General features: G+C 39.0%; 1 protein-coding gene across 2 annotated transcripts in view; it reads left to right on the forward strand.

The window, feature by feature from the left end:
- Positions 1–20,654, forward strand: part of SGCG (sarcoglycan gamma) — a 133,608-nt gene that overhangs the window by 39,106 nt on the left and 73,848 nt on the right. For both annotated transcript variants that reach the window (XM_047722914.1, XM_047722915.1), the window contains exon 2: positions 10,955–11,149. In XM_047722914.1, coding sequence (XP_047578870.1) covers positions 10,955–11,149 — 195 coding nt within the window. The remainder of the gene's footprint in view (positions 1–10,954; positions 11,150–20,654) is intronic.

Below are 20,654 nucleotides of genomic sequence, written 5' to 3' on the forward strand. Positions count from 1 at the left end.
AGCAGAGGGGTACCATGCTCGTTTCTCAAACACTTTGCTGATACTGGCTACTATTGCTGTTTAAATCTCCCTTAGTCTTTGCAAACAGCTCCAGCACTCGTGTTTATCTGGATTCCCTTGGTTCGCAGTGAAAAAGTTGAACTTTTTTACTGTGGGTATTGTTCGTCATTAATGGTTCTTTGGTGTATGTGCATGGTTTTGCTCCGGTGTTATTGGATTATTTGTATTTTTTAATGGTAACAACCTTGTCTTATCTTTAAGACAAAAATTTTCTCCAACTTATTATCAACCATTGAATTTTTCTTGGGGCAGACTCCTCCCCATTACTCTTTGTTTTCCTAACCATTTGCACCTAGTCAGAGTGATGTGAGTTATATGCAAACAGGGAGGCTGGAAATAGTGAGAATTAGCTAATTAACATGGGAATTAGCTATCTTTTGGAAGTTTGAAAGCAAATGGAGGGAGAACTCTTCCGTCCCATGGTTCTCAGTGAGAGCATGACCTAGTCCCCTTTAACTGATAAGCACACTAACTTCCTTCTTCCCTGGAAGAGTGTCCCATATATACTGGATAGCTCTTATTTCTCACTTTTCATTTACTCATTTATCACCTCTCTGTGGGGGCTTGTTTTAGACTCTGTTCTCCTTCTCTACTTGTCCTTTTGTCATGATCTCATTTTTCATACTGAAGCAAACTGCTTTCAAACTGTGCTTCATATCCAGTAAGTGACCCTCTCTATACATTCATTTATCTAATGCAGACTCAGTGATTGCCTGTTACGTGTGCATGACTCCTTCTGGTCATGTTTATGCAGTCTTGCTGTTGACCATTCTTGTGAGCTGCCTTGTCATTTTAATGGATAATGTAACATGATAGTATATGCTGCATGATAAGAAATTATGCTGCTTGGACATCAGAGCTATATTTTATGATATGAAAGGCAATTTTGAGACTGTAAAAAATAATTTGCTTGCAGTTTTTCAATTGACATGATGGGTGCTATTAGATGTTTGGAAAGCCCCCCAGTCAGCATGCGCTGTGGCCTGGCAGGACATAACTCAAAGCAGAGCTCCATCCCTAACACTCAGATGAATCTTCCTTGGAGAAATGAAGATGGCCAGGGGGGAGCTGTGTGCATTGGACCTCCTTCACTCCTTCCTCGTGGTTATGGCAGCAATCAGAATCATCTGTGTGTGTTGGAATGAGTGTGATCATCAAGCCACGACCCCAGTCCTTGTAATACATTTCAGAGTCTTTGGTTTTTGCTTTATCCATTATTGCATAATACACTTCTAATTTTACTCTATTATCAATAAAGCAAAGAATTTGTGTGAATCAAATCCAGTGGCATTTCTTCATACTTCCTTGTGAAGTAGTATGTTATCAGGTTTTGCAACTGTTACATGTATGCTTGTAAAGAATATGCACTTCCCAGTTGGGCTCTATACACATCCGTTTAAATACTTTTCAATTATATTTTTGAAGTTTTGTATAGTGCCACTCATTTTAGAGGGCTTGATCTAGCAATAGAGGTATGCTAAAATCTTCCACTATGATAATGGCTTGTTTCATTATTTTTTTAATTTATTCAGTTTTTATGTCATGTATGCAAATGAATAGATATACATAAAGGTATTTCAGGGTGTTTGTTAGATGCATTTAAGTCTAGCATTTCTACAGCTTCCTTGTGACTCTAATTTTATATTTGTAGTGTTACAGCAATACCCCACCATAATGTGCCTGTGATTATGGGAGTTCAGATATAACTTAAATGATGGATGGCACCTGTCCTCTGCCCCTGCCCCATTGTTGAGGGGTAGCTGAAGTTTTCATCTCCTTTGGAGGAAAAGGATGGGTGGTGACATGTGTGTTGGGCTGAAAATAAGCAACACCAGTAAATGCAGCCCCTATCACCAATAATCTAGATTACTCTTCTGAGACTGGGTTAACTGGGACATTCTTTGAATCACTGCTCCTTCCTCCTTCCCTTCCTTCTTGGAATCACTATGTAGGCCTGAGGGCTCAGGATCATTCCCAGCAGGTTCACCACCCAGAAGTGCTGGCTGGTGAAAGGATGGATCTGAACTCTTTGCCAGACCCTCTGATATATAGGCCCTTATTGGGGTGAGTTCATTAATTTTGCAGCATGACTAAGTTTATAGGGTTGAACTCTGGGACCCATGCTTATCATGAGGTTTCTTTGTTTTCGGTGTACTCCAGATTCAGAATTATTTAATACGTTTCAATTACTTTATCCAGCTCAGGAGTCAGTATCTGTTTTCAGCCTAATTTATCTTCAGTTAGAGAAATTTCTTCACAGTTACCCTTTAATCATTGTCTTTTCACTATTTTCTCCAGTTACTCCCCTGGAACTGCAGTGGAACACATGTAGAACATCTCAGCCTTCGATTTCCCTTCACATTTCTCCTATCTTTACCATGCTCTCATGTTTTCTAAGATTTCTTACATATCTGTTAGATACACATAAGACATGTACTTTATATGTCTGAAAACTTCAAGCTATATAACTCATTTTTGAATTTTAAAACAGAACTGAATTTCTCATTTCTAAAGGGTCTATTAAGTTCTTTTCAAACATACTTTTTAAAAAATCATATTGGCTCCTTTTCAACATCATCCATGTATTTATGATTTCTGTGTCTCAAACTCCTGGCAATAGCTTATTCAAATTAGGCATGTCAATAAATGACCCTTGAAATTAAGACCCTTGAAATGTCATTGAACGACATCTATTTAGTAGACACAGTGCTCAGTTCACTATGTTGTGTCCCATGGCAAGAATCAAAGAATATAGAACACAGAATTCCTATCTGTAAGGTGGTTTTATTTTAAATAAGAAATAGGGAACCATGAATTCAAAGGGCATAAAAACTGCGTAAAGATATTTATGCAAAACTACACTTTATGTCTGAATCCCTCTCTATCAAAATGTTGATAACTGTATTTGAGAGAAGCATTAAAAACCCATCAAAATTAAGTGTACCACCATCAACAACTTTGAGAGATGGTTAACAGGGAAAGAGGTATAAGTTTTTTAATGACATAAATTATTTTTTATATTTTTTTTACTTTCATCAACTAACATTCATTTTTATTAGTACTTATTTCTTTCATACATACACAAATTGTTCATGTTCATGTTTTTACCTTTTACAATAGAATACAAATGTTCATAAGAGAACATCCTGTTCTAATTTAACAAAATTTGAAACCACTATCTGTGTCCTCTCCTGGTATTTCCCAGTTTGTTTTTTGTTTGTTTGTTTGTTTTAATTTATTTTCAGCGTAACAGTATTCATTGTTTTTGCACCACACCCAGTGCTCCATGCAATCTGTGCCCTCTCCAATACCCACCACCTGGTTCCCCCAACCTCCCACCCACCGCCCCTTCAAAACCCTCAGATTGTTTTTCAGAGTCCATAGTCTCTCATGGTTCACCTCCCTTTCCTATTTCCCTCAACTCCCTTCTCCTCTCCATCTCCCCTTGTCCTCCATGCTATTTGGTGTGCTCCACAAATAAGTGAAACCATATGATAATTGACTCTCTCTGCTTGACTTATTTCACTCAGCATAATCTCTTCCAGTCCCATCTATGTTGCTACAAAAGTTGGGTATTCATCCTTTCTGATGGAGGCATAATACTCCATAGTGTATATGGACCACATCTTCTTTATCCATTCATCCGTTGAAGGGCATCTTGGTTCTTTCCACAGTTTGGCGACCATGGCCGTTGCTGCTATAAACATTGGGGGTACAGATGGCCCTTCTTTTCACTACATCTGTATCTTTGGGGTAAATACCCAGTAGTGCAATTGCAGGGTCATAGAGAAGCTCTATTTTTAATTTCTTGAGGAATCTCCACACTGTTCTCCAAAGTGGCTGCACCAACTTGCATTCCCACCAACAGTGGAAGAGGGTTCCCCTTTCTCCACATCCCCTCCAACACATGTTGTTTCCTGTCTTGCTAATTTTGGTCATTCTAACTGGTGTAAGGTGGTATCTCAATGTGGTTTTAATTTGAATCTCCCCAATGGCCAGTGATGAACATTTTTTCATGTGTCTGATAGCCATTTGTATGTCTTCATTGGAGAAGTGTCTGTTCATATCTTCTGCCCATTTTTTGATATGATTGTCTGTTTTGTGTGTGTTGAGTTTGAGGAGTTCTTTATAGATCCTGAATATCAACCTTTTGTCTGTACTGTCATTTGCAAATATCTTCTCCCATTCTGTGGGTTGCCTCTTTGTTTTGTTGACTGTTTCCTTTGTTGTGCAGAAGCTTTTGATTTTGATGAAGTAGTTTTTTTTAAAGAAAATTACTTTTATTTATTTATTTATTTATTTATTTATTTATTTATTATTTATCTATTTGACAGAGAGAGAGCATGCACAAGCAGGGGGAGCAGCAGGCAGAGGCAGAGAGAAGCAGTTTCCCCACATTGCAAGGAACCCAATGTGGGGCTCAATCCCAGGATGCTGGGATCATGACCTGAGCCAAAGGGAGATGTTTAATTGTCTGAGCCACCCCGATGCCTTAATAATATGTATTACTTTTTAAAATAAAGTGCTCTCCAAAGGTAATTTTTATTCAACATGTAGTAAAACTCAAAATTGTTTCTTAGAATACAGATTTTAAGTTCTAAAAAAAAGCAGTATTTCATGAATTTTTTAGTAAAGGGCTTGTTAATAGCTCACAAAGTCCTCTGCATTGTCCCAGTGCAATTTCTTGCCAGCATGAATGCTATTTTGCTGTTGTCTGACTTAACATGCTGAAGAATTGGTACCCTTCCCAATGCTGATGATAATAAATATCTAAAGGAAGCTAACTGAACCAGATAGCCTCTGAAAGTCTCTTTTAGCAAAAACGTGATACACTGTGTCAAATAAAGTAAATAAATAAAAATAAAAGCCTCCAAGAGGAATATAAGCTAATAATTTATTAAATAACAAAGTTGATTTTTTAGAAAAAATTTAAATTGAGTGTTCCACCTAGCCATTTAAATCATGCCCGTCTAGAGTAAAATCCTTGTTTATTCAGCATAATCAACACTGAGAAATAGCAATAGCAGGTTAACCAAAATCCTTAAAGTGGGCAGTCATAAAACATGATAGAGTGAGAAAGACAACTGGGGAAAAAAACAGATGTGAAAGCAGAAGTAGTGGTAACTAGAGCTCAAATCTGGAAGGACAAGAAAGCAGATCACTAGCTTCTGAAGTGAGCCTGGAGTCAGTATGTTCACCTGAGGAAATGGGATCCAGACTCTTAGTCAGTCAGCAAAGTAGGTACACAAAATTGGGGTAACTCACGGGCACCTGGGGGGCTCAGTTGGTTAAGAATCTGACTGTTGGTTTCAGCTCAGGTCATGATCCCAGGGTGGTGGGATCCAGCCCCACATTGTGCTCCACACTTGCACTGGAGTCTGCTAGAGCTTCTCTCTCCCTCTCCCTTGCCCATCCCCACCATATTCTCTCTCTCTCTCTCTCTCTCTCTTAGTTAAGCATACAACTGTTGGTTTCAGCTCAGGTCATGATCTCATCAGTGATGAGATTGAGCCCTGCGTCAGACTCCCCACCAAGCTTCTCTCCCACTGGCCCTCCCCTACTTGTGTTCTCTCTCTTTGTCCCTCCCTCTGTCTCTTTCCCTCCCTAAAGTAAATAAATAAACCTTTAAAAAAAAAAAAAAGATGCATCTCCAAGTGGGGGTAAGTACAAATGAAGAGAAGTAGTCTAAGGGCTGAGTTTGAGGCTGGGAGATGAGGAAGCAGCAAGTGATAATAAGAAGCAATCGCCATTGCAATGAGGGTTCCTGGAAACCTAGTGGAAGTGGAGGTGATGACTGTTTGGCATGTGCTGACCTGAGGACATATGAATGCACACTTTGCTTAGCAACATGGAGGTCATTGCGGGGCTTATTACAAAATCAAGTTCAGTGGGTGGTGGGTGTGGAAGCCTGTCAGGAATTGAGTTCTAGAGAGAAGGAAGACACATAGAGGGATAGTGGGTAGAGTCAACACACTCAAGGAGTTTTGGTGGGAGGAGGAGTGGAGAAATGGAGCTGGGGCTGTAGATATTTGTGAAATTTCTGCGGTCTGCCAGGGCATATGGTGGTAAAAGCAGAATCGCTATTCTCAGGAGCCACAGACTGGTCTTATATAGTTTGTCTTTGTTAGTATTCTTTCAGTAATAAAATCCTAGAGACCTCATTTTCTATATAACTAGTCTTCTTTCTAATAGGTCTTTTCTGAAAATACTTTAACAGAGACAGCGGTTTTATTTCTGTCTACTTAGCCTGGATCCCCCATGGTATTAGCTCCTCATCCACAGTCATTGTTTAAGTAGAGTGTTGGGCCACAACTACTAAATCTTTTCTTAATGTATTCAGTATGTTCATAAGTCATACAGTGTTTTACTTAGTCTTTAACTCAGAGGACTCACTCATACTATCTAGCCCCATTTGCTATCATTGTCCCTGGCAGGTAGATAGCTCAATTAGTGTTTTTCAAGTTCAATAGTTATTTCTTTCCATTTTTTCACTCACTTATTCACTTAAGACCTCTATTGTGTGCCTATTATTTGTCAGTTACACTGTTTTAGGGACATAGCAATGAATAAGACTCACATAGAGTTTACATTCGGAGGAGGAGGAGTCTATAAACAGGTGAATAATTGAAACAGATTCCAAAGACTGAATTAGAGGGAGTTAAGGTCTACCCTCATAACAGAATTGCTACTGGTTCTCTTGTAAGCCATAACAAAAAGATCTTAAATGGATATTAAGGTTTTCCCCATTTTATGTAAGTGTGAACAAAACTTTCTATGAAAGGTAGAATAATGACTTCAAAATAGGTTCATGTCCTAATCCCTGGAAACTTACATGGTAGAAGGGATTTTACAGTTGTGATTATGTTAAGGCTTTTGAGATGGGGAGATTGTCCTGGATTCCCCAGGTGGGCCCAGTGTAATCACAAGGTCCTTATGAAGAGGAAATAGCAGGGTCAGAGTCAGAGAAGGAGTTGAGACAACACAAATAAAGGTTGTAGCCAAGGAGTGTGGGCAGCCTCTGGAAGCTGGAGAAAAGAAGGAACAGATTTTCCCTACACCCTCCAGAAGGAATACAAACCTGCCCACACTTTGATTTTTTAGCCCCCAAAGACCCATTTTTGGACTTCTGACCTTCAAAACTGTAAGATAATAAAATTGTGTGGTTTAAGCCACCAGATTTGTGACAATATGTTACACCAGGAATAGGAAACTATGTAGGAATAGAAATACATAGCATTTGGAAACCCCATGTACACATAGCATTCTTGGAAAGCTGCTGTTTTTACTGATCCGTAATGATATTATAAAATAGTACACTTGCTATAAATTCAGACTCCCTGGTCACCCTTCCTGATACAACTGCAGTCTCTCAGCCTGTGCTTCACAGAAGTTTTGGAGTTGCCACTATTAGTACAGATAATGACAAGCGCATTGAAATAAATGTAATAGCGGGAGGTGATGATACATGAACTGAGTGCCCAGAGAAGGCATCTTTGAGGAAATGACATGTGAGCTGCCACTGAAGGCTAAGAAGGAGCCAGCAGGGGGTTTCAGGTGGAGAGAATGCCCAGGACAGAGGTCCTAAGGTGAGTTAACTTGGTCGCTTAAAGAGTAGATGGAGCATTGCGAGTAAAGACCAAATGCTAGTAGATGATGTTGAAGAAGTAAGCCAAGGCCCTTCATGGAGGGTCTAGCCAGTGACAGAGGAGCTCAGATACTCTCAGTGTGGGGAAGAGCCTTTAGAAAGTTTGAAAGAACAGAATGATAGGAACTTGCTTACATTTTGCATATTTGGCTGCTGGGTAGAGCATGGTTTCTGAAAGGAAAAAAGGGAAACCGGTTCCATAAGAGAGTTTGTAGAGGCTTGAACTAGTATGGGGGCAAGAGGAGTGGACATACTCAGGATACAGGTTAAGGCAGAGCTGATAAAATGTGAGAAGTCTGAAGGGAAAAGAGAAGAAGCAAGGATGACTCCTAGGACTTTGAAGCAACTGTGTTCGTGAGGCAGACTCTACTGTAAAGAAGACTGAGGACCTCAAAGAAATGAGCAAATAAGTTATGCCAGTTATGACATCAGTAAGCATTTAGGTTTTGAATCATGTAGATTATCCTGAGTATTGGAAATCCTATGTAATGAATAGCACAGTTTTATATAATCAATTAGAATGTAGGAAAATCCAATTGTTTTTAAAGAATTATTTCAGACTATGACTTATTTTAATAAGGACACTTCCAAATCATTCCTAAAAATAAACGTAAGACTTTTGCATTAAAAAAAAAAAATTCCTAGAGAATATTTTATGTTCTGATTTATCATTTTACTGCATTTACAATCAGGAAAGTCTTTGTAATCTCTAATCTTCACTTTATAAATTAAAACCACTTTTTTGGGTGCCTGGGTGGCTCAGTCATTAAGCATTTGTCTTTGGCTCAGGTCATGTTCCCAGGGTCCTGGAATCAAGCCCCACATCAGGCTCCTTGTTCAGCGGGGAGCTGCTTCTCCCTCTCTCACTCCCCCTTCTTGTGTTCCCTCTCTCACTGTCTCTCCCTCTCTGCCAAATAAATAAATAAAATCTAAAAAAAGAACAAACAAACACTTTCTTCTTTCCTCTGTTGTGAAGTGAAATAATGAATAATTCTTTAAAATCTCCTCATAGAGTTGAAATTGTTATGAAAACTTAGTGTAATTTACATAAAACAGTGAGTACTTATAAACATTTGTATGCATGTATACCTTCTGATTGTTTTGGAAGTTGGTTAATACTGGGGAACTTTATTATAAGCAAAAATGAAGAGAGCCTTTAATTCTGAGTAATTTAACAAATGAAGAAAGATGTGATTTAATTATTTGACATAAAAACTAAATAATTGGATTCCATTTTAGAAAGATATGTAGAGCACAAAAACAGACACATAGATCAATGGAACAGAATAGAGAGCCCAGAAATAGACCCTCAACTCTATGGTCAACTCATCTTCGACAAAGCAGGAAAGAATGTCCAATGGAAAAGAGACAGCCTCTTCAATAAATGGTGTTGGGAAAATTGGACAGCCACATGCAGAAAAATGAAATTGGATCATTTCCTTACACCACACACGAAAATAGACTCAAAATGGATGAAGGATCTCAATGTGAGAAAGGAATCCATCAAAATCCTCGAGGAGAACACAGGCAGCAACCTCTTCGACCTCAGCCGCAGCAACATCTTCCTAGGAACATCACCAAAGGCAAGGGAAGCAAGGGCAAAAATGAACTTTTGGGATTTTATCAAGATCAAAAGCTTTTGCACAGCAAAGGAAACAGTGAACAAAACCAAAAGACAACTGACAGAATGGGAGAAGATATTTGCAAATGACATATCAGATAAAGGGCTAGTGTCCAAAATCTATAAAGAACTTAGCAAACTCAACACCCAAAGAACAAAAAATCCAATCAAGAAATGGGCAGAGGACATGAACAGACATTTCTGCAAAGAAGACATCCAGATGGCCAACAGACACATGAAAAAGTGCTCCATATCACTTGGCATCAGGGAAATACAAGTCAAAACCACCATGAGATATCACCTCACACCAGTCAGGATGGCTAAAATTAACAAGTCAGGAAATGACAGATGCTGGCGAGGATGCGGAGAAAGGGGAACCCTCCTACACTGTTGGTGGGAATGCAAGCTGGTGCAACCACTCTGGAAAACAGCATGGAGGTTCCTCAAAATGTTGAAAATAGAACTACCCTATGACCCAGCAATTGCACTGCTGGGTATTTACCCTAAAGATACAAACGTAGTGATCCGAAGGGGCACGTGCACCCGAATGTTTATAGCAGCAATGTCTACAATAGCCAAACTATGGAAAGAACCTAGATGTCCATCAACAGACGAATGGATAAAGAAGACGTGGTATATATACACAATGGAATACTATGCAGCCATCAAAAGAAATGAAATCTTGCCATTTGCGACGACGTGGATCGAACTAGAGGGTATCATGCTTAGCGAAATAAGTCAATCGGAGAAAGACAACTATCATCTGATCTTCCTGATATGAGGGAGAGGAGATGCAACATGGGGGGTTGAGGGGGTAGGAGAAGAATAAATGAAACAAGATGGGATTGGGAGGGAGACAAACCATAAGTGACTCTTAATCTCACAAAACAAACTGAGGGTTGATGGGGGGAGGGGGGATTGGGAGAGGGGGGGTGGGGTTATGGATATTGGGGAGGGTATGTGCTATGGTGAGTGCTGTGAAGTGTGTAAACCTGGCGATTCGCAGACCTGTACCCCTGGGGATAAAAATATATGTTTATAAAATTTAAAAAAACAATAGAAAAAAAACAATAAAAAAAGAAAGATATGTAGATATCAGCTTGATTTTCCTCCCACTGAATCTTTTAAAAACTTGGTAAGTTGATTATTTTAGGTTGATGCTTCAATTCCAAGTTTAACCCTGCAGAATTTTGAAAGTTGACTATACATATAAAATGTATTGATTAAGATGTGAAAATATGGTCATTGGATTTCAGATGAATTGGTTGTATCTAAACTATTTTGAATGATAGAAAATATATCACTCTGTGCTTGAAATAATGATATATTTCAAAGTAACATTCAGTTCTTTTTAAAACTCATCTTAATTTTGAAAATTTATTATTGGGACAAAAAGTATTATCTTATGGGACTTGTAGTAAATCAGTATTGACAAAAAAGTTCTTTGTTTCTATTTCTTTGTCCCTCCCTCTCTCACCCTCTCCCGCTCCTTCCTCTCCTCCCTATCTCTCTCCACTCCTTCTCTCCCTTTCTCTCTCTCCTTCTCTGTCTCTGTGTCTCTCTGACCCTCCCTCTCTACCTCACCCATTCCCTGTCCCTTTTCCCACCCTCCCCCTACCCCGTGGCAGATGGTCCGTGAACAGTACACTACAACCACAGAAGGCACCCACATACAGAGGCCAGAGAACCAGTGTGTCTACAAAATTGGCATTTATGGCTGGAGAAAGCGTTGTCTCTACTTATTTGTTCTTCTTTTACTCATCATCCTCCTCGTGAATTTTGCTCTTACAATTTGGATTCTTAAAGTGATGTGGTTTTCCCCAGTAAGTAGTTTCCTTTCCTGGTAAGCATGTTCTTGTTCTGTTTGGTCTATCACTTACCCATATTGTATTGATAGAAGCCTCCTTTAATGGAATTAATGTTTGTTTTCTTTCTGGATCAGAATTCTCAGTAGCAAAGTGTTCATACATTTACTCTTTCTTAATTTCACTGTGAACTGTAGGGTGTTGGGTTTTTTTATTTCCTATTGCGATTTTTTATCTACTTGTGGGAAAATTATAACAATCTTGAGTTTGTGGTTGACTGAATCAAAATCATATAATGATTATTTAATCCATTAATTTACAAAATTCTACAAATCATGTTGGTTTTCCTAATGCTATTAATCTACAAATACTAACCATCCAGATGCTACTTTCTCATCTTTTAAGTTTCATTTTAATATAAAATAAATTCATGTCCACACTCAATATTTAACAAAAGCTTTGAGTAGATAAAATACTCATAGTCCTAAGGAATTCATAGTCTATTTTAGACATCCTCATGTTTTCAAGATAGCTGGATAATTGTATGTGCTCTAATAATATATTGTATACTTTTTTAAAAAATATGTGTTTAATATAAAAGTATCTTAATTTTGCTAGATACTATACCATAGTGAGAAAAATACTACAGTGAACATCACAGGTAGGTCAATCTGTTCCCTACATGCATCTTGAAGGTGTGATACAGGCACAGGCTCATTCCAAGAACAGTAGTTGTAGCAGTCAGTCTCAAATACCTTCCTTTGATTTGTCTCCTTCACTTTCTTTGCAAGTATTTCTTTCCTGCCATTGTTCTACAGCCAGCAGGCACATTATCTATTTTGTTGACATAAATATTTATATTTTCGCATATTCAAAGAGGTAAATTACCAATCCCAGCAAAATATAGCTTAAAATGTGTTACTTAGGGGCACCTGGGTGGATCAGTGGGTTAAAGCCTCTGCTTTCAGCTCAGGTCGTGATCCTGGGGTCCTGGGATCGAGCCCCGCATCGGGCTCTCTGCTCAGCGGGGAGCCTGCTTCCTCCTCTCTCTCTGCCTGCTTCTCTGCCTACTTGTGATCTCTGTCTGCCAAAAAAAAAAAAAAGTGTTACTTAATATATTTAATATAAACACATACTGTGATTTGTTATTATAAACCATATTTAAGTGCTATAAATACATAATATATTTATTTTATTTTATTTTTGCAGAGTTCCAAGATTCATTGTTTATGTACCACACCCAGTGCTCCATAAAATATGTGCCCTTCTTAATACCCACCAGGCTCACCACCAGGCTGGGTCATTCATCCCCCCACTCCCCTCCCCTCCAAAACCTTCAGTTTGTTTCTCGGAGCCCACAGTCTCTCATGGTTCATCTCCCCCTCCAATTCCCCCAATTCACTTTTTCTTTCATTCTCCTAATGTCCTCCATGTTATTCCTTATGCTCCACAAGTAAATGAAACCATATGATAATTGACTTTCTCTGCTTGATTTATTTCACTCAGCATAATCTCTTCCAGTCTTGTCCATGTTGATACTAATTTGGGTATTCGTCCTTTCTGATGAAGGCAGAATATCCCATTGTATATATGGACTATATCTTCTTTATCCATTCATCTGTTGAAGGGCATCTTGGCTCTTTCCACAATTTGGCTATTGTGGATATTGCTCTTATGAACACTGGGGGCATAGGGCCAATTCGAGTTTATCTTTGTGTATGGTGTAAGTGAATGGTCCAGTTTCATTCTTCTATGCATAGCTGTCCAATTTTCTCAGCACCATTTATTGAAGAGACTGTCTTTTTTCTACTGGATATTTTTTTCTTGCTTTGTCGAAGATTATTTGATCATGGAGTTGCTGGTCCATATCTGGACTCTCTACTCTGTTCCACTGGTCTATGTGTCTTTTTTTGTGCCAGTACCATTATGTCTTGGTGATCACAGCTTTGTAGTAAACTTGAGATCAGGCAACATGATGCCCCAGCTTTGTTTTTCTTTTTCAACATTTCCTTAGCAATGCATATCTCTTCTGGTGCCATACAAAGTTTAAGATTGTTTGTTCCAGAACTTTGAAAAATGCCAGTGGAATTTTCATCAGGATGGCATTGAAAGTATAGATTGCTCTGGGCAATATAGACATTTTAACAATGTTTATTCTTCCGATCCCTGAGCAGGGAATGCTTTTCCATCTTTTCCTGTCTTCTTCAATTTCTTTCATGAGCATTCTGTAGTTCTTTGAGTACATACCCATTAACTTTTTGGTTAGTTTTATTCCAAGGTATCTTACGGTTCTTGGTGCTATAGTAAATGGAATTGATTCTCTCATTTCCCTTTTTAGATTTTCATTGTTAGTGTATAAGAAAGCAACTGATTTCTGTGCATTTATTTTGTATTTCTGCACATTACTGAATTGCTATATGAGTTCTGGTAGTTTGGGGGTGGAGTCTTTTGGGTTTTTCTTGTAAAGTATCATATCATCTGTGAAGAGAGAGAGTTTGACTTCTTCTTTGCCAATTTGAATACCTTTTATTTCTTTGTGTTGTCTGATTGCTGTTGCTAGGACTTCTAGTACTATGTTGAACAACAGTGGCAAGAGTGGGCATCCTTGTCATGTTTCTGTTCTCAAAGGGAAGGCTGTCAGCTTTTCCCCATTGAGAATGATATTCGCTGTGGACTTTTCATAGATTTTATGAAGTTGAGGACTATTCTCTCTATCCCTATACATTGAAAAGTTTTAGTCAGGAATGGATGCTGTATTTTATCAAATGCATTTTCTGAATTAATTGAGAGGACCATGTAGTTCTTCTCTCTTATTGATTTGTTCTATCACATTGATTGATTTGTGAATATTGAACCACCCTTGCATCCCAGGGATAAAACCCACCTGGTCATGGTGGTTAATCTTTTTAATGTACTGTTGGACCCTATTAACTAGGATCTTGTTGAGAATCTTGGCATCCATATTCATCTGGGATATTTGTCTGAAATTATCCTTTTTGATGGGATGTTTGCCTGGTTTGGGGATCCAGATAATGCTGGCTTCATAGAAAAGAGTCTGGAAGTTTTCCATCTGTTTCTAATTTTGAAACCGCTTCAGGAGAATAGGTATTATTTCTTCTTTGAATGTTTGTTAGAATTCCCCACAGAATCCATCAAGTCCTGGACTTTTGGTTTTTTGGGGAGGTTTTTGATCACTTCTTCAATCTTGCTACTAGATATTGGTCTATGCAGGTTGTCAATTTCTTCCTGTTTCAGTTTTGGAAGTTTATAGGTTTCCAGGAATGCATCCATTTCTTCTAGGTCGCTTATCTTATTGGCATATAACTGTTGATAATAATTTCTGATGATTGTTTCTATTTCCTTGATGTTAGTCGTGATCTCCCCCCCTTCATTTATAATTTTATTAATTTGAGTCCTCTCTCATTTCTTTTGGATTAATTTGGCCAGTGGCTTATCAATCTTATTGATTCTTTCAAAGAACCAGCTTCTAGTTTTATTGATGTGTTCTACTATATCTCTATAACTCATTGATCTCTGCTCTAATACTAATTATTTCCCTTCTTATGCATGGGTTTGGCTTAATTTGTTGTTGATTTTTCAGTTCTTTAAGGTGTAAAGAGAATTGGTGTATTCAAGATTTTTCAATTTTTTTGAATGAGGCTTGGATAGCTATGTATTTCCCCCTTAGGATCACCTTTGCCATATCCCATAGGTTGTGGACTGATGTGTCTTCATTCTCACTGGTTTCCATGAATTGTTCAAGTTCCTCTTTGATTTCCTGGTTGATCCAAATGCTCTTGAGCAGGATGGCCTTTAGCTTCCAACTATTTGTATTCCTTCCAAACTTTTTCTTGTGGTTGAGTTCCAGTTTCAAAGCATTGTAGTCTGAGAATATGCAGGGAATAATTTCAGTCTTTTGGTGTCAGCTGAGTCCTGATTTGTGTCCCAGTATGTGATCTATTCTGGAGAAAGTTCCATGTGCACTCAAGAAGAATGAGTATTTGTTGTTTTAGGGTAGAATGTTCTGTATATATCTATGAGGTCCTTCTGGTCCAATGTGTCGTTCAAAGCTCTTATTTCTTTATTGATATTCTGCTTAGATGATCTGTCTGTTACTGAGAGTGGCAAGTTAAGATCCTCTACAATTAATGTGTTCATATCAATATGACTCTTTTTTTATTAACAGTTGGTTTATGTAGTTGGCTACTCCCATATTGGGGGCATAAATATTTACAATTATTAGAGATTCTTGGTGGATAGACCCTTTAAGAATGATGTAGTGTCCTTCTGTATCTCTGACTACAGTCTTTAGCTTAAAATCTACTTTATCTTTTATGAGAATCACTACCCCAGCTTTCTTTTGAGGCCCATTAGCATGAAAGATGGTTCTCCGTCCCTTCACTTTCAGTCTGGATGTATCTTTGGTTACAAATGGGTCTCTTGTAGACAGCATATGGACAGTTCCTCTCATTTTATCCAGCCTGCAACCCTGTGCCATTTTATGGGAGCATTTAGGCCATTCACATTGAGAGTGATTACTGAAAGATAAGTTTTTATTGACATCATGCTGCCTGTGAAGTTCTTGTTTTTATAGATTGTCTCTATAAATTTCTGTTCTATGTCACTCTTGGATTCTTTTTTCTTTTATAGAACCTCCCTTAATATTTCTTGTAATTTCTTATAGTGCTGGCTTGGTGGTCACATGCTCTTTTAAACCTTGCCAGTCTTAGAAATTCTTTATCTCTTGATCCATTTTGAATTTCACCCTTGCTGGATAGAGTATCCTTGACTGAATGTTCTTCTCATTTAGTGCCCTGAATGTGTCTTGCCTGCCCTTTCTGTCTTGCCAGGTTTCTGTGGACAGGTCTGACATTATTCTGATGGTCCTTCCTCTGTACATAAGAAATCTCTTCCCACTAGCTTCCCTTAAGACCTCTTGTCTGAAATTATGATTCATGAATTTCAAATTAAGTGTCTGGAGGTCTTTCTACACTTGTTGATCTGGAGGGGTGTATCCTTTCTGCCTCTAGGACATGCACACTTGTTCCATTCCATTCCCCAAATTAGGTCAATTTTCATCCAGAATTTGTTCAACTGTATCTTCTAGTCTTTGCTCTTTCTCCACCCTCTCAGGGATCCCAATAATTCTGATGTTGGAACATTCCATGGCATCATTTATTTCCCTAATTCTGTTTTTGCAGCTTCTAAACTCTTTGTTCCAGACCTCCTCCTGATCCTTCTTTTCTGTCATTTTGTCTTCAAGATCACTAATTTGATCTTCTGCCTCAGGTTACCCTAGCCATTAGAGTATTCAGATTAGATTGGATGTCATTGATAGCATTTTTAGTACTGCCTGATCAGCCCTCATTTCCACCCCTAGATATTGTATGTTGCCACTAATGGTCTTCTCCAACCTAGCCACTGCCTGGAAAATTGTTACCCTGACTTCCTTTTCCAACATACTGTTTATGTCCATATCAGTAGTTCTATGGCAGAGGGCACAGTCTCTGAATTTTTCCTCTGTTGGGTGTTCCTCCTCCTAGTCATTTTGGTGAGATTAAGGGGATGTATAGCTGAATATATCAACCATGATCCAGGCAAGGTGCACCCGGGAAAGTTTGGGAGCAATTGGAAGTCACCACCAAAAAGAAAGAAAAAAGAAAAAAAAAAGAGAGAGAGAGAGAAAACCCAGCCAAAATGAGCACCAAAAGTAAGATTTATAAGGTACATAAGCAAAAACAGATGAAAAAAATGACTGACAGAAGTAAAAGACAAGGAAAACATAAAAAAAGAACCCAGCCCAAATTAACCCCAAGAATGAGATTTATATAGTACAAAAAAAACAAATACATAGAAACACTGACAGAAGAATAAGATGGGAAAGTGGTTATAAACCCTCAGTGTGAGCTGGAAGGTTATTTCAGTTCTTCCTGGGTGTAGCTTGTTATCTTTGTTAAAAGACTCAACTTTCCAGAGATACAGGGAAATTAAAACTGGTTTATATATAGGGGTATCATTGAATAGGGAAAAGGATCACCTTGAAGATTATATCTATGTGTATATTAAAAAAAAAGAAACACATATGTATGAAAAAAGTTAAAAATTATTATGGAATATGTTGTATTAAACCTCTAGTTGTAATGGTAAGTAGGCTAAAAAAAATTAAAAGAACAAGAGTCGGGGGGGAGACAAGATGGCAGGGAAGTAGGAGGAGGTGCCATTTCAACCTGTACCCTAGAGTGAGCTGATTACCTACCAAAGAACTTCAATCACCCATGAAATCAGCCTGAGATCAGAATTATACACGTCTGGATCTCTACAGGGGCAGAAGACACCAGTGGGCAGGTAAAATGGAGTGGGAACATCAGACTGATATCAGAAGATAAACAAAAGGGGGAGGGAGACACCAGAGGTGACCAATTGGAAAGTAATACCCCTAATACGAGAGTGCCCTGCATCTGGGGACCAGCATTAACTTGGAGACTGATTGAAAGCACTAAAAAAGAGCAAAGAATTGTGGCGGGTGGGGGGGAAGTTGTGGGAAGCGGGGTGGCTAGCGACAGGGGCTTAAGTCCCGGGACCCAGGACAGCCTCCCCTGGTGCTGAGCCAGAGAGAGTGCGGCGGAGAAACCAGGTCTTAGTCCCTGAGCCGCCAGCGCGCCCAAGAACTTGTGGGGTCCGGCTCCTGTGAGGGGCTGGGAGCCTTGCCAGACACAGAATGCCGCGCCATGCTAAACAGAGCCTGAGACGTGCACGCCCCAAACCCTACCCCGAGAGAGGTGGACGCAGGCACCAGCCCGGTGCTCTCGGACCAGGAAAGACCAGGCACTCCCAGCCCGGGCCAACGGGAAAATCTGTGTGCAATCGCTGCTTGGAACCTCTCTGGCAGTCTGGAGCTGCCCAGACAGCCGCCGCTGCCGTGGTTTTGGGTACAAGCAGAAGATCCTGTGTCCCCAGGAACCACAACTTGGAACCTGCTCTGCCAGTGGCCAAGGGGGAAATTTGTATGGGCTCTGCAGCACGCACAGGGGACCAGACTGAGGCTTCTCTCTGAGAGGGAGGTCAGGCTGCAGTTTGCTTTCCTCTAAACCTACAAAAACCATCAAAAGCAGTCAAGGCAAGAGAAAATAAAAGTGAACAAACATAAAAACCTCCAGAGAACAAAAGCCTGAAAAAACCGGTTTCCTCAGAGCCCACCCCCTTGAGGGGGGCAGGAGGACTTAACTCAGGGAACATCATTGAAAACCCATGTGGCAGGCCCCTCCCCCAGAAAACCAACCAGGAAAAAAAAAAAAACTACAAGAGAACAACCACCACTACTTCATAGGACAACTTTTATTTTTAACTCATGCCCACTATTCTGGTTCATTTTTTATATATATACATAATTTTTTAACCTATTTACCACATAGTGAGATGTCCAGTACATCAAATTCCATAATAACCTTCTAACCTGAACTTTTTGATACATACACCTGTGTTTTTCTTTCGCATTTCTATTTTTTATAATTTTTTTTAAAGTTTAGTCTATCCGTTTTTATTTTTATTTTCTAATATTCATATAGAGTTAAGCTTCAAGGTAGTCCCCTTTCCCCAATCAGTGCTTCCCCTATAGGTAAACCAATTTTTAATCCCCCTTTATCTTAGGAAAGTTGAGTCCTTTAACAAAGATATCAAGACACATTGAGGAAGAATCAAAACAACCTTCCTCACCCACAAGAATATATAACCACTCTCCCATCTTTTTCTTCTGCCAGTGTTTCTGTGTATTTGTGTTTGTCCTGATAGTATATAAATCTTATACTTGGGGTTCTTTTTTTACGAGGTTCTTCCTTTATGTGCTTTTATATTTATATATATATATTTTTTTCTCTTGTCATATACTTTTATCAGTCTTTTTGTCTCTTTTTGTTTGTATACTTCATAAATCTTACCTTGGGGCCCATTTGGGCTGAACCATCTCTTTTCTCTTCCCTCTTTTTCCTATCTCTCTCTCTTGCTCTCTCTCTTTTTTTTTTTTTTTTGTTTGTTTTCTTTTTCTTTTCTTTATTCTGTCATTTGGGTGGGGAATCCTGATTGCTCAGAAGCATGCCAGGGTGCACCTTGACTGCACCATGGTCGATACATCCAGCTACATCTGTTCAGTCATCTCTCACCAAAATGACGAGGAGGAGGAATGCCCAAAAGAAGAAAAATAGAGAGGATGGGCCTTCTGCAACAGAGCTAATGGCTATCAACATAGACAATATGTCAGAAAGAAAATTCAGGCTAACAATTATCCAGGCAATAGCTAGGTTGGAGAAAGCCATGGATGACCAAACAGAATTGATTAGGGCAGAACTGAAAGCGACCAGGGATGATGTTCACAATGTTAGGGCAGAACTGAAAACTACCAGGGATGAGGTTCACAATGCTCTCAATGAGTTCCAATCTAACCTAAATTCTTTAAAAGCTAGGGAAACTGAGACAGAAGATAGAATTAGTGATCTGGAGGACAAACAGAGAGAAAGGATCAGGAGGAAGCCTGGAACAAACATCTTAGAAGCCATGAAAACAGAATCAGGGAACTAAATGATGCCATGAAACGTTCCAACGTCAGAATTATTGGAATCCCTGAAGGGGAGGAGAAAGAAAGAAGTCTAGAAGATATAGTGGAACAAGTTCTTCATGAAAATTTTCCCAATCTTGCAAATGGAGCCAGCGTTCATGTACTAGAGGCCAAATGGTCTCCACCCAAGATTATAGATTTCAAAAAAAAATCAAGGCATCTGATAGTGAAATTGAGGAATCATAATTGTAGATACAATCTCTTGAAAGCTGCTAGGACAAAGAGGCTCCTTACGTACAGAGGAAAGCCCATCAGAATAATGTCAGACTTGTCCACAGGGACCTGGCAAGCCAGAAAGGGCTGGCAAGATATATTCAGGGAACTAAATGAGAAGAACATGCAGCCAAGAATACTTTATCCAGCAGACTGACATCCAAAATGGATGGAGAGATAAAGAGTTTCCAAGACCGGCAAGGCTTCAAAGAGTATGCAACCGCCAAGCCAACACTGCAGGAAATATTAAGGGGAGTTCTATAAAGGAGGAAAAATCCTAAGAATAGCATTGAACAGAAATATGGAGACAATCTACAGAAAGAAAGACTTCAAAATTAACACGATGTCAATAAAAACGTATCTATCAATAATCACTCTCAATGTGAATGGCCTAAATGCACCCATAAAATGACACAGGGTTGCAGATTGGATAAAACGACAGGACCCATCCATATGTTGTCTACAAGAGACCCATTTTGAACCTAAAGATACACCCAGACTGAAAGTGAAGGGATGGAGAAGCATCTTTCATGCCAAAGGGCCTCAAAAGAAGGCTGGGGCACTAATTCTCATATCAGATAAATTAGATTTTAAACTAAAGACTGTAGTCAGAGATACAGAAGGACGCTACATAATTCTTAAAGGGACTATCCACCAAGATGATCTAACAATTGTAAATATCTATGCCCCCAATATGGGAGC

The sequence above is a fragment of the Lutra lutra genome, chromosome 3, assembly GCF_902655055.1.
Source record: "Lutra lutra chromosome 3, mLutLut1.2, whole genome shotgun sequence".
In the NCBI taxonomy this organism is placed as follows: Eukaryota; Metazoa; Chordata; class Mammalia; order Carnivora; family Mustelidae; genus Lutra; species Lutra lutra.